The following is a 14,217-nucleotide window of genomic DNA, read 5'->3' on the forward strand; positions in this document are numbered from 1 at the left end:
GCAGGCCGTATTCATCCTCTTATAAATGACAGTGATCAGCTTAGATAATGATTTTGCTTTACCTTAGCTCATTTAAGACCCTACTTTTCAAATCAGGTGTGGTGTATACCTGTAATCCCAGAACTGGGGGAGATCATGCAGGAGGACTGTGAGTTCAAAGCCCTCTGGGGCTACCCAGTGAGCCCCTGGTTGGAGATGTAGCTTGTGGGTAGAGTGCTTGCCTAGCAGGCAGGAAGCCCTGGGTTCAGCCCCTCCTAAAGTGTGTTGGTGCAGATGATCCCAGCACTCAGGAGGTGTTGGGAGCAGGGGAGTCAGAAGCTAAAAATCACTCTCGTCTACATAGTAGTTCAGAGTTAGCCTGGGCTACATGACACCCTGACTCACCTTCGTCTACATACTGAGTTCAGAGTTAGCCTGGGCTACATGACACCCTGACTCACCTTCGTCTACATACTGAGTTCAGAGTTAGCCTGGGCTACATGACACCCTGACTCAAGAAAAATAAAAATTAGGGTCAGCAAGATGGGTGAGAGGCAAGCAGGACCTGAGTTCAATCCCTGGAACTTCCAGGTGGTGGAAGGAGAGAACCAACTCCTGTCCTCTGAGCTCCACTCACCTGCCGTAGCACATATGTGTACTCATACACGTGAATAAAATTGAACATTTTGAAATGAAGAAAAGTTTTTTAAAATATTCTGTCTTAAAAAACAAACCAAAAAAAAAAAAACCAAAAAACAACCAAACACCTTTTTGGCTAGACAGTGGTAGTGCACGCCTTTAATCCCAGCACTCAAGAAGCAGAGGCAGGTGGATCTCTGAGTTCGAGACCAGCCTGGTCTACAGAGCAAGTTCCAGGACAGCCAGGGCTACACAGAGGAACACTGTCTTAAATAAGTAAATAAATAAATAAAAATCCTATCTCCAAATACAGTTGCATTCAAAGTAGACCAGATATGTGGCTTTGGGATGGGAGTACTTACCTCACAGCAGAGGTGGTCTACAGAGCAAGTTCCAGGACAGCCAGGGCTACACAGAGGAACACTGTCTTAAATAAGTAAATAAATAAATAAAAATCCTATCTCCAAATACAGTTGCATTCAAAGTAGACCAGATATGTGGCTTTGGGGACATATGGGCAGCATAGGGCAGGGACATACATGGAACTTCTGGGATGTCAAGGTCAGAGGCTTCCCCATTCTGGGCAGTGGAGGCATTTGGCAGGTGGGAGTCACAGAACCTGCCAACTGTGGTCCCTGTCAGGTGGATTCCTGAAGCAGGGCAAGACGCTCTCAGTGAGGGACTTGATACATGATGGGGTGAAAAGAGAAGTTGAAGGTGGTGGCCAGACCCTGAGGGCCAGGCTAGGGGACCCAGACATTTCTTGATGAGGAGGAACTAGATGGAAGGCCGTTGAATCAGGCATAGGAACTGGCAATGGAGCGAATGTTGTGTTCGGGGATGCTACACCTCTGTGCATCACTCATTGGCAGCCAGTCAGTGTCTGAGCATCTATGCCCTTCTCCAGTCCTCCCCAGTCCCCTGTCTTCCCCTCTCCTAGCCCCCCTGCCTTTCCTTCCCCAACCCCCTGCCCTGCCCAGTCCTCTCCAGCTCTCCCCAGCACCCCCTGCTCTCCCCTACCTTCCCAAGCCTCCTTCAGCTCTCTCCTGCCTTCCCCTGTTCTCCTCAACCCTTCCCTACCCCCCTAGCCATCCCCTACTCTCTCCAGCCCTCTCCAGTCCTCCCTAACCCTCCCCTGCCCTCCCCAGCCCCCTTCAGCTCTCTCCTGCCCTCCCCTGTTCTCCTCAACCCTTCCCTACCCACCCCAGCCATCCCCTGCTCTCTCCAGCCCTCTCTAGTCCTCCCTAACCCTCCCCTGCCCTCCCTAACCCTCCCTTGCCCTTTCCAGCCTATGCCTTCATAGAAACATGCGGTGACTTGTTTTTAGCTTCTGTTATGTGTGTGCATGTGCGACTATACATACATGTATGAGCCCGTGTGTATGGAAGCCAGAGGTCAAACCTAAGTGTCAGTCCCCAAGAGTGCGGCCTCCGTATTTTTCACATTATTGAGGTGTGGGTGTGTAGGTGCACAGAAGCCATCATGCATGTGGAGTTCCGAGGATAACTTGTGGGAGTCTGTTCTCTCCTTCCACTGTGTGGGTGCCGGAATTGAACCCAGGCTTAGTGGCAAGAATGTTTATCCCCTGAGCCATCTCGCTTGCTCTTTGTAACTTACTTTTCTGAGACAGGGTCTCTCATTGAGTCCTGGGCCTTGTGGGTTAAGCTGGGCTGGCTGACCAACTAGCCCTAGGGTTCCCCCTGTCTTGCTTTCTTCCTATGGTGCTGAAATTAAGGACACACATCTGACTTTTTACATGAGTGCTCAGGACTGAACTAGACCTTTTGTGTGTGCACAGTGAGCATTTTGCTGACCCAGTAGTCTCTCCAGTCACTTTATTTATTTGTTTGTTTATTTTTGGAGGTGGTAATGATCACACCAAGGGCCATGCACACAAAAGGCAAGCACCGTCCCACTGAGAGACAAGCCCAGAATAGTCCCACTGAGAGACAAGCCCAGAATAGTCTCACTGAGAGACAAGCCCAGGATAGTCCCACTGAGAGGCCAGTCCAGGATAGTCCCACTGAGAGGCTAGCCCAGGATAGTCCCACTGAGAGACAAGCCCAGGATAGTTCCACTGAGAGACAAGCCCAGGATAGTCCCACTGAGAGACCAACCAGCCCAGGATAGTCCCACTGAGAGGCTAGCCCAGGATAGCCCCACTGAGAGACCAGCCCAGGATAGCCCCACTGAGAGGCCAGCGCAGGGTCTATCCTCTCTGCACTTATTTGAGATATGATGTACAAACCAGGTATGGTGTGGTTCACCCTGCCATCCCAGCACTTCAGAAGCTGAGGCAGGAGGATTGCTGTGAGCTTAAGACCAGCCTGGGCTAGAAAACTCCTTCAAAACTAAGAAACAAACAAATGAGGGATTGAGGGCAGTTGACAGAGAGCTTGCCTAGCAGACACAGTCCTGGGCTCCATTCCCGGCACCATGTAAACGGGATGTGGTAATGTGCCCTGCAATCCCAAGGCTTCCGAGGTGGGTGCAGGATGATCTTTGTCTACATACAAAGTTGAAGACCAGTCTGGGCTACACAGAGAAACTCTGTTTAAAACAAAAAACAAAAACAACACAGTTAAGTGCTTGGATTTTAAGCAAGCCAGTTTGGTGAGGTCTGACACAGGAAGACCCTGCTGGCTCCCTCAGTCTTTCCTGGTGAGTGCTCCTCAGAGGTGCTCACCCATGTGTCTTTGATCACCTGAGCACAGGGCCTAAGCTCCTAGGGCAGCGGTTCTCAGCCTGTGGGTCTGGACTCCTTTGGGGAGTTGAATGACCCTTTGGAAGGGGTCACATACTAGATAGCCTGCATATCAGACATTTACATTATGATTCATAACAGTAGCAAATTTACAGTTAGGAAGTAGCAACAAAATAATATGGTTGGGGGTCAGCACAACACGAGGAACTGTGTTACAGGGTCTCGGCATTAGGAAGGCTGAGAACCACTGCCTTAGAGGAACACGAGGAACTGTGTTACAGGGTCTCGGCATTGGGAAGGCTGAGAACCACTGCCTTAGAGGAACACGAGGAACTGTGTTACAGGGTCTCGGCATTGGGAAGGCTGAGAACCACTGCCTTAAAGGGGCCTAAGCTGGTTTTTGTTTGTTTGTTTTATATTTTTGTGAGTTTTTTTTTAAATTTGTTTTGTTTTGGTTTTTGGTGTTTTGAGATGGGGTTTCTCTGAGTAACCCTGGCTGCCCTGGAACCCATTCTGTAGACCAGGCTGGGCTCAAACCCACAGAGATCTGCCTGCTTCTTCCTCGGTGGTGCTGGGATTAAAGGCATGCACTACCACTGCCTGGCCTGTTTTTGTGAATTTTTAAAACATTGTTTATTATTACTGGAGTCCGTGGTAAGGTGTATGTGTGAAGGCCAGAGGACAACTTCCAGGGGCCAGTTCCCCATCACCGAGGGTCTTCAGGCTGCCCTGTCACGTCACAGGTCACAGGTCGCAGGTCTTCAGGCTGCCCTGTCACGTCACAGGTCACAGGTCGCAGGTCGTCAGGCTGCCCTGTCACGTCACAGGTCACAGGTCGCAGGTCGTCAGGCTGTCCTGTCACGTCACAGGTCGCAGGTCACAGGTCGCAGGTCGTCAGGCTGCCCTGTCACGTCACAGGTCACAGGTCGCAGGTCTTCAGGCTGCCCTGTCACGTCACAGGTCACAGGTCGCAGGTCGTCAGGCTGCCCTGTCACGTCACAGGTCACAGGTCGCAGGTCGTCAGGCTGCCCTGTCACGTCACAGGTCACAGGTCGCAGGTCGTCAGGCTGTCCTGTCACGTCACAGGTCGCAGGTCACAGGTCGCAGGTCGCAGGTCGTCAGGCTGCCCTGTCGCAGGTCACAGGTCGCAGGTTGTCAGGCTGCCCCGGCAAGTCCTTCTTATCTGCTGGGCTGTCACTCAGTTCCAGTGTTTGTTTGGGTCTCTTGTAGCCCAGGCTAGTTGCAAACTTACTATGTAGATGACCTGATCCTCCTGCCTCAACCTTACAAACCCTGGGGTGACCAACCTTGGCCACCATGATCTGGGTTTTAAGTGTTAGAGTTCCCATTGTGTCTGTTTGTGTCTGTGTCTGACCACTCCCACTCAGTCTGCAAGGCTCCGGTGGTGTGTCTGAAGCCGGGCTTGGTTCATTTTCACCGCTGGAGTGTACTTCATTGTACGGACGTACCGCATTTTGGTTATCAGTCCACTGGGAGGCACTTGAGTTTTCTCCAGTTTGGAGCCACGATGTAGAGTCTGAACACTGGGGCCTGGGTGGCAAGTTCTTCTTCCTTTGTGTGTGTGTTTGTGTGGTTTTGCTGGGGATGGATCCCAGGGCCCTGAGCATGCTAGGCAAGCACTGTACCCCTGAGCTAATGCTCAGAGCATCCTCTGCTCACCGGCTACCCAGAAGTGGAGGTACTGGGTCACAGGGGTGCTTGTAGTGTTCACACCCACACCAGCAACACATGCACAGTGCCCGACTCAGCTTTTTTTCTTTTCCAGTTATGTACATGGGAGGGGGCAGTGTGCATGTGTTCACAAACTTTGCATCCACTTGAGCTGGAGTTACAGACAGTTGTGAGCTCCCTGATGTGATACTGAACTCCAGGCCTCTGGAAGAACAGTGCCTGTTCTTTGCCTCCAAGCCATCTCCTGCCCCCTCAGCCCAACTTTGAATTAGGAATCTCAAACATGAGTGGGTTGTGTTTCATCTCAAGTAATTCTCAATTACAAAATTCCCAGAATCTTTATTATTATTATTTCTTGTGCAGAGTTCCCCTCTCCACACTTCAGCCTGCCGTCTGTGAGCGTGAGATGTGGAGTGTGCTGGACTTGGATGCCTTATTAGATAGGAGGGACTTCGTGATTTTGGTAGGGCTTTGGGGTAATTGAGGAGAGGTGCTGTGAGTAAGGTCTGAGACCATTGAGAGTCAAGGTCATACGAAGGACCTTGGGTTGAACATCTGAGTATGGGTTGGGGCTCAGGGAACTGAGAACGGGTGGGGCTGAAACCCAGCTCTTGCTCCAGCCCAGGCCCGGGCAGGGTAGGAGTCGGTACCATGGTGGGCACAGGTTTTGAACTGTGGAAGGCCCGAGGACTGTTAGCCCAGATTGGAAGCAGGGGCCCTGGATTCAGGAACGCCAGGGTGCAATCAGGATACCCATGCTGATGTAGTAGTGTTCAGTTTGGTGTGAAAGCCCTCGGAACCTCAGCTTCCTTCACTTGAAAGGGAGAATCTTAGTGCCAGTGGCTCATGTGCCCTGCTTGGCTCTGCGCTGGGTGGTGGCAGACATTTGATGGCAGGTGTCAGCACTGTGAGGACTCTGGTGCCTGACTCACTACCTGCTGCCTTCCTTGGGTTCTACAAACTATAGAGTGCCCATAGATTTGAGAGCACAGCTGGCATTCAAGACTGTGGGAACCATAAAATCTAGGATGGCTTTGAAGACCAGGGTCAGCGCAGAGGTGGATGACATTGGGGTTGGAGAGGAGTAGGGTGGGGCTGCCAGGCTTACCTCATGCGAGACGGAAGGCCGGTGGGAGTTGTGTGGGAACTGGGGACAGGGAAAGTGGTGGGTCAGAGGACGGCTGAATCACACCTTGAGATCTGACAGCTCCCCACTTTGGGGTTCCAGCAACCCCATCAGAGCTCACTTGCCCTACTCACAGTGGAAAACATGTCTCACGCAAAACCCGGTATGGCAGGACCGGAGCCTCGGCCACTTGCCTGGGGAGGAGGCCAGAGGTTGTACTGGCTCTTTTATCAACCTCATTGGCTCCTCCCAGACAGCTGGTGCCTTCTTGTGACCAGATCCCACCCACCCTGGTGCCTCGCAGCAGGTGGCACCTCCTGTGCTGCTTTTAGGAGATGTGCTCTCCTGTCTGTCCAGGGGAAGGCAGAGGCCCAGAATCCTCTGAGAGAGCCTTCCAAGTGCCAGGGGTAGGAGTGGGGTTGGGAAAGACTAGAGGGGGTGGGAGTTGGCAGAAGGAGGGACCTCAGGGCCCTCCTGGCTTCCTCTCCCTTCCCTCCATTTTCATTTCTTCTCTGTTCCCAGAAATAAGAATGTCTAAGCCCCTGGAGGCCGAGAAGCAAAGTCTGGACTCCCCATCAGAGCACACAGGTGAGGGAGGATGGGCAGAGGCAGGGAAGTGGGCAGGTGTGCAGGGACGGTTGGCAACATGCCTTTTCTTTCCTTTTACAGACACTGAGAGAAATGGACCCGACATTAACCATCAGGTCAGGATGACTCAGATGCGCTAGAGGGCGGGAAGGGAAGGACAGAGCAATGGTTAGTGGGATACGTGTCCAGGACTTTTCACGACACCATTCTCATCTCCTTGCCCCAACTCTCTCTTTACAGAACCCCCAGAATAAGGCTTCCCCATTCTCTCTGTCCCCAACTGGCCCCAGCACTAAGGTAAGCACCCGCGAGACCGTCCCAGGAAGGGGGTGGTACGTGGGAGGAAGGAGATCTTCAGCATGTCTGCCATGGACCCAGGTCCTGCTAGAGGACCCGGTGACAAGGTTCCTCCTGCCCCTTCTCACCCTTGGGTTCCTGCCCCAGGCTTGTGACTCACCCAGTCTCCTTCCCCTTCCCTAGGGGGTGGGGGTGGCCAGGGAAATCCCCCCCAGAGCCCCAGGGTGATAACAACAGGAAGCCAATGCTCCTCCCCCATCCCGACTTCCCTGGCCAAAGGGGCCTGAAGCACCCCTGTACCCCATCTCACATACACACACACACACAGAGCAGGAACAAGTTAAGAGAAGTTGGCAGACCCAGTGAGGACAGCCATGAAATGAAATACAAGGTGATGGAGAGGACTGGCTCTGTGCTAGGCACTGCAGGACTTAGGGAAGCCCAGGCTCCATTTAGCCTGATGGTGGTAAGGGCCACAGAGCAGGTTCAGATGCCTAAAAGGAGAAGCAAGAATGTGGGGGCATGGACAGATCCCTGGCCAGAGGTGGCTGAAGGGTGAGGTGAAGCTCAGACTTGCTTCTCACCCAACCCTGCAGCCTTGCTCTGTGACCATAGGAAAGTCACTTCCCCTCTCTGGGCTTCTTAGTTTCCCCTTCTCTAACACTGGGGGAGGGGAGGGCAGTCAAACTGGAGATTGGGTGGCCTCTGAGGTCCTTCCCATGTCTGCTCTGTCCCCAGTGCTGGGAGGACAAACTACTTTGTGAGCAAGTGTCTTTTATACTCTGTCTGCACTTGGAACCCAGGGCCGGGGTCAGAAGGGCTCCCCAACTCTTGATCTGACCTTAGGTTTAGTGTTTGCCTCAGCCCCAGCAGTGTGTGCCCGTCCACCGGTTGCCATTTCTTCTGTTCCCATAGCAGCTTTCTTTGGGAAGCCAGTGAGGCAGTGAAGGGTCCTTCCTCGCCTTCCCAGGCCTGGACCTTCTTCCACACTTTACCCGGCTTCTCTGACCCTGGCCTGTATCTCCACCTCTCTCCCCTCCTCTGCACTGGAGTTTCCCCAGCTGCAACGATCCCACGTGCTCCCATCCCTGACGTATCTATGCACCGCTGTGGATTATTATTTACATAATAATTTTGTTAAGTGGCTCAATTTTGAAAAACATTTTATTATGGAAAATGTGATACAAAAATAGAAGCGTGTAATGAAAATACCAACCCCCAGGAACCCATCAATCAGTTTCGACAATTACCAACTCATGAACGGCTTCGTTTTTCAACAGCTTGAATAAATGGGTTTTAAATGGAAATTTCATGAATGGAAAACCAGAATCACTTACCATGGAAATAAATACAATGATTATTAAATTCTACCCAGAGTCCCTTATGTGCTGAAGGGTCTTACCCCAGGGCCTCTTCTCCACTGGCTGAAAGGGAAGATTAGCCAGCATTGGTGAGATGCTTAAACTATCATCCCGGTCAAGAGTGCTGTGATGGGCATTCAATACCAGTTCTCTGGAGGCTAACCTAGGTTGCAATAGTAAGTTCCAGCTAGTCAGGACAACTTAGCAAGACCCTGTCTCAAAACAGAACAGTGGGCCAGGAATGGGGCTCCATTGGCTAAGTGCTTGTCTAGCATGCATGATGATCCTGGGCTTGATCCCCAAAATTCCATAAACCTGGCCTGGGAGGTAGAGGCAGGACCATCAGAAATTCAAGGTTATCCTTGACTACCTAGAGAATTTGAGACCAGCCTGGGCTGCCTGACTTGTGTCAAAAATAAAAGCTGGGCTGGAGAGATGGCTCAGGGGTTAAGAGCACACTGGTTGCTCTTCCAAAGGTCCTGAGTTTGATTCTCAGCAACCACATACATAATGTAGTAAAACCTTGGTTTTTTTTTATTATTTTTATTTATTTATTTGGTTTTTTGAGACAGGGTTTTTTTTTTGTAGCTTGGGAGCCTGTCTGGAACTTGCTCTGTAGACCAGGCTGGCCTCGAACTCATAGAGATCTGCTTCTCTCTGGCTCCCAAGTTCTAGGATTAAAGACATGCACTCCCACCACCTGGCTGTTTTTTGTAAGCAATTTAATGGAAGGTGGTATAAGATGGTAAAGGCACTGGCTGCCAAGCCTGATGACCTGAGTTTAGTCCCTGGAACCCACATGATGGAAGGAGAGAATTTTAAATTGCACATGTGCATTCTGTCATGTGCACACCTAGACACACAAATAAAATAAAATAAGTATTTTAAAAAGTTGATTACAACTAGCCATGAGATGCTTTAATGACTTTCCTGGAAAAAAAGTCCATATCTCCAACTCCTTTGTTTTTTCCCCAAGAAGTGTATACTCCTAGTGGTCCTGGAACTCACTCTGTGGACCAGGTTGGCCTCAAACTCACAGAGATCCACCTGCCTCTGCCTCCTGAGTGCTGGAATTAAAGGTGTGCACCACCACCACCTGGCTCATATCTCCAACTTCCATTAGTGTCATTTCCTGTTTCATCCTTTTATACCTAAAACTTGTGACACTTCTGTCCAATAATCTGAGACATCAGGATCTGCCACCATTTGACCTTTCCCAAGCCTCTGTGTCTGCTCCTCTCTCTCCCCGCATGCCCAATGTCAGTCCTCTGTCAACCTGCTGCGTCAGCTACATGAGTCATCTCAAACCCTCCCCCATCTCCTGGTGCAAAATGAGACACTGAGCCGAAAGATGGTCCCTAATATCCAGTCTGGTCGGGAAGATATGTTATCCATCACACTGGCTGTCTCCCAAACACTCACACGCACCCTCAGCGGGCACCTGTCAGCCAATGGCCCCGAGAGGAAGAAGTCAAAGATGGCTTGACCCTGGCCTGTTTTGTGTATTTGATGCAAGCGATATCCGCATTATGATGAGTGAGATGGAGAAGCCAGAGCCGCCTCTGGCTCATCCACAGGCTTTACTGTCTCTGCCATGGCTGTGTTTTACTCTCTGAAGTGCATAACTAGTAAGAGCAGCCTGGGTCAGTGGGGCTTTCAGCTTAGTCTCCGCTTGCCCCGCCCACTCATGCCCTTATACCTCATGGTATATGGGCAAGAGTGCTTGTCCCCATAATCAGATGGGTTTGTGAAGTACCAAGCTGTTTATTCAAACTCACAATCCTCCTGCCTCAGCTTTCCAATGCTAGGATTACAAGGACTCACACCATACCCATTCCAGCTGGTAAGGTTTTACTGTTTTGTTTTGAGTTTTCTCCAGAATAAAGAATTATTTTATCTATCTATCTATCTATCTATCTATCTATCTATCTATCTATCTATCTATTAGATTTGTTGAGAGAGGGTTTCTTTGTGTAGCCCTGGCTGTCCTGGAGCTTGCTCTGTAGACCAGGATGACCTCAAACTCAGAGATCCACCTGCCCCTGCCTCCCAAGTGCTGAGATTAAAGGCGTGCGCCACCACTGCCTGGCATATTTGTGATATTATAATATAGTTAAATCATTTCTCCCTTCCCTTGTGTTTCTCCAGTCCTTCCCATATTCCCCTCATTCGTCTTCAAATCATGGCTTTTTTCATTTGTTGTTGTTATATCTATTTATATCTGTCTGTCTGTCTACCCACCCATCTATCTATTCATTCCTGAATACATATACAGCCCTGGCTGGCATGGCACTCACAGCAACCACCTGCCTCTGCCTCCTCCTGAAGTGCCTGGATCACAGGTGTATACCACCATGCCCAGCCTTTGGCGATGGTTTTTTAAACACCCAAGGCCCTTCTTTTCAACAAAACAAAAAATAGTTTAATTTTATTTTATGTTTATGAGAGTTTGCATGTATGTCTGTGCACCATGTGCATATATACATGCTTGGTGCCCACAAGGGCCAGAACTTGAGTTACTGATCCATGCTTGGGCTGCTATGTGGGTGCTGGGAACCAGATTTGGTTCCCTGGAAGAGTAGCCAGTGCTCTTAACCACTGAGCCATCTCTCCAGCCTGTTCACCAAAATTTTATTCCAGTAGACAAATAACACCTGTAGCCTTAACTGGGTGTAGAAGTGCACACCTTTAATGCCAGCACTCAGGAAAAAGAAGCAGGCGAAGCTCCATAAATTCCAGGCCATCATGGTCTACACAAGTTCAGACAACCAGAGCTACATAGTGAAGCACTGTCTCAAAAAAAAAACAAAAACAAAAAGCGGGGCTGGAGAGATGGCTCAGTGGTTAAGAGCATTGCCTGCTCTTCCAAAGGTCCTAAATTCAATTCCCAGCAACCACATGGTGGCTCACAACCATCTGTAATGGGGTCTGGTGCCCTCTTCTGGCTTGCAGACATACACATGGACAGAATATTGTATACATAATAAATAAATATTTTAAAAAAACAAAAAACAAAAAGCAAAATCACCACCAACAAAATAGTTAATACCCCCAAGCTGAAGCAAGGGGTGTGTGCATGTCTGGAGACATCCCTAGGCTCCTAGCATCGACACTTCCCATTTTATAGGTGGGGAAACTGAGTCCTGGGAGGAGGAAGGTGGTTTCCAAAGGTGGCCTCTCCTACAGTGAGAGAACACTGAGGCCAGAGAAGTGACCAGAGGCCTCAAGCCACGGCCTTGCCACTGCTCTTGCCCACTCCCCTGTACCAGCCCAGGACTGCCACGGCCACTCGCATACCCTCTTTTTGGTTCACAGGTGGGCATTCTCTCTGGCCTCCACTTAACATTCTGGGGTCCCGGACCCTGCCTCTCTCCTCCCCAGATCAAGGCTGAAGACCCCAGTGGTGACTCAGCCCAGGCAGCACCCCCGCCCCCCCAGCCGACTCAGCCTCATCTGCCCCAGGCCCAACTCATGTTGACGGGCAGCCAGCTTGCTGGGGTAAGTATTTGGTGAAGGACCCCAGCAGAAGGCACAAACCTCCCCATTGTCCGCAGGCCATGCAGGTGACTAGTCTCACCGAGGCCACAGCCACTCTCTCACACTTTCCTCTTCTCCTCCACTGTCCTGCTAAAAGATGTGTCTCCTAACGACTTGACTCGAATACTAACCCCTTTCTGTCTTCTCTGCCCCCCGCTGCTGCCCTGCTCTCTGCCTGCTTCACCGCCCGCCCGCAGCTCACTGCGCTGATGCCTGCTCAGCAGCAGCTGCTCCTTCAGCAAGCCCAGGCCCAGCTGCTGGCTGCTGCCGTGCAGCAGTCTAGTGCCGCCGCCGCCAACGCCGCTGCCGCCGCAGCCGCTGCCTCCTCCACCTCCTCTGCCTCCTCTTCTGCCTCCTCCTCCGCCTCGCAGCCCCCAGCCTCCTCTGGGGGAGGCGACCTGCCACCATCACAGCCTGCCAGCCAGCCCCCAGGGACCCCACAACTCACCTTGTCCCAACCCATCCAGCTCACAGCACAGGTAAGGGCAGCCACCAAGCATCCTAGTCCTTGCAGCAAGGGACCTGCAGAAGCAGGGCGTGCGCACAGGGTGGGCCTTCTGACAGTAACCGTGTGCCAGGTGGTTCTGTGATGGTGGGAGCCTTGGACAAATGTGCCCTTACACGCTACGTTGGTTAAAGCAAGGCACGCAAGGAATATCCCATATACTTCAGTGCTTTTCGCAGTGGGTTGACCTACACACTTTCTGCAGTGGGTTGACCTGCACACTCTCTGTGCACGTGCGCGTTCCGAAAGCTCAATTTATAATGAGAAAGCTAGAAGTCATCACCCTTATTCCCAGGAATGGTATCTGTGTGTGCATAAAAACAAAAAGGCTGGGCTGGAGAGATGACTGCTCTTCCAGAGGTCCTGAGTTCAATTCCCAGCAACCACGTAGTGGCTCACAACCCTGTATAATGGAATCTAGTGCCCCTTTCTGGTGTGCAGGCATGCATGAAGGCAAAACATTGCGCATATAATAAATAAACAAATAAATCTTTAACAAACAAACAGAACGAAATGAAAAGGCTGAGAATGAGAGTTAGCGCTTGGGATTATAGCTCGGTTGGTAGAGTACTTGCCTGGCACTCACAAGCTCTGGGTTCAAACCCCCAGTACCTCATAAATCCAGTGTGGTGGCACACACCTATGACCCCAGGACTCAGGAAGTGAAAACACACAGATTAGAAGTTGAAGGTCATCCATCCACGGCTACATAACAAGTGCAAGGACAGCCTAGGCTGCAGGAAACCTGTCTCAAAAAATAAAATAAAAATACAAATAAACAAAACCCCTCAGACTTAGTGCCTCACTTTTTTATTCTTCCCACAAGATGATCTGCCAGTTAAGAAGTCCATGAACTGATTTTTAAAAAAACATATCTCAGCTGGGCAGTGGTGGCGCACGCCTTTAATGCCAGCACTCAGGAGGCAGAGGCAGGCAGATCTCTGAGTCTGAGGCCAGCCAGGTCTACAGAGGGAATTCCAGGATAGCCAAGATGACACAGAGAAACCCTGTCTCAAAAAAGAAAACAAAAAAACACATTTCACCCTCCCAGTGCTTGAGTTGACACATTGACCCCAAATCATGAATTAGTGGCTGTGCTTGTTCCCTGGGCCACCATCAGAAGCTGCCATCCGTGCTTAAAAACAAATAGTAAAGCAGAAATGGAACCCCGTATGTTGGAGCAACCCCAGCATTCAGGAGGCCGAGGCAGGGGGATCTCTGTGAGTTTGAACTCAGCTTGAGCCACCCAACAGAACTCTGTCAGAAAAGAAAAAGAGAATTGAAAAAATAAAACCAACCCACAAAATCCAGAAATGGATACTCTCAGACTGCACTGCCGAAGTTAAGATGTCGGCAGAGCCGAGCTCTCTCTGTAGGCGAGGAGAAACCCTTCTCGTGTATAACTCCTCCTGGTGATGCCAGCAGTCCTTAGTACTTAAGGTGAAGACAGATCAGGTGGGCCATTCCGGATCTTAGCTGCATTAACACATGGACTGGTCTCTCTGTATATGTCTGTGCCCTGATCGCTTGCTCTGGTTAGGACAGCAGTAACTGTGCTAGTGTTTCCCTCATGAGCTTACTTTAACTTTGTTAACTCTGCAAAGGCCATGTTTACAGGTACTTTAACCTATATTTTGGGGGTGCGACACAATTTGGCTCAACAGTAATGGATATAGTGTCCGTCCAGTGGTAGCAGGTAGCAAGTGGTAGTTCAAAAGCAGTGAGACTGAACTGGGCACACTGGTGCATGCCTTTAATCCCAGCACAGGAAAGCAGAGGCAGGATCTCT

General features: G+C 50.6%; 1 protein-coding gene across 9 annotated transcripts in view; it reads left to right on the top strand.

Annotated features, from left to right (window-relative positions):
• Positions 1-14,217, top strand: part of Pou2f2 (POU class 2 homeobox 2) — a 44,282-nt gene that overhangs the window by 4,885 nt on the left and 25,180 nt on the right. For 4 of the 9 annotated variants that reach the window (XM_048440480.3, XM_048440481.3, XM_048440486.3 and 1 more), the window contains exons 2-5: positions 6,663-6,728; positions 6,810-6,844; positions 6,969-7,025; positions 11,768-11,884. In XM_048440480.3, the coding sequence (XP_048296437.1) occupies positions 6,663-6,728; positions 6,810-6,844; positions 6,969-7,025; positions 11,768-11,884 (275 nt within the window). Of the gene's footprint in view, positions 1-6,662; positions 6,729-6,809; positions 6,845-6,968; positions 7,026-11,701; positions 11,885-12,120; positions 12,403-14,217 lie in introns of all 9 variants that reach the window. The other 5 variants (XM_048440476.3, XM_048440479.3, XM_048440485.3 and 2 more) reach the window with 3 other exon arrangements.

Source organism: Myodes glareolus, chromosome 1 (assembly GCF_982192425.1).
Source record: "Myodes glareolus chromosome 1, mMyoGla1.1, whole genome shotgun sequence".
Classification (NCBI taxonomy): Eukaryota; Metazoa; Chordata; class Mammalia; order Rodentia; family Cricetidae; genus Myodes; species Myodes glareolus.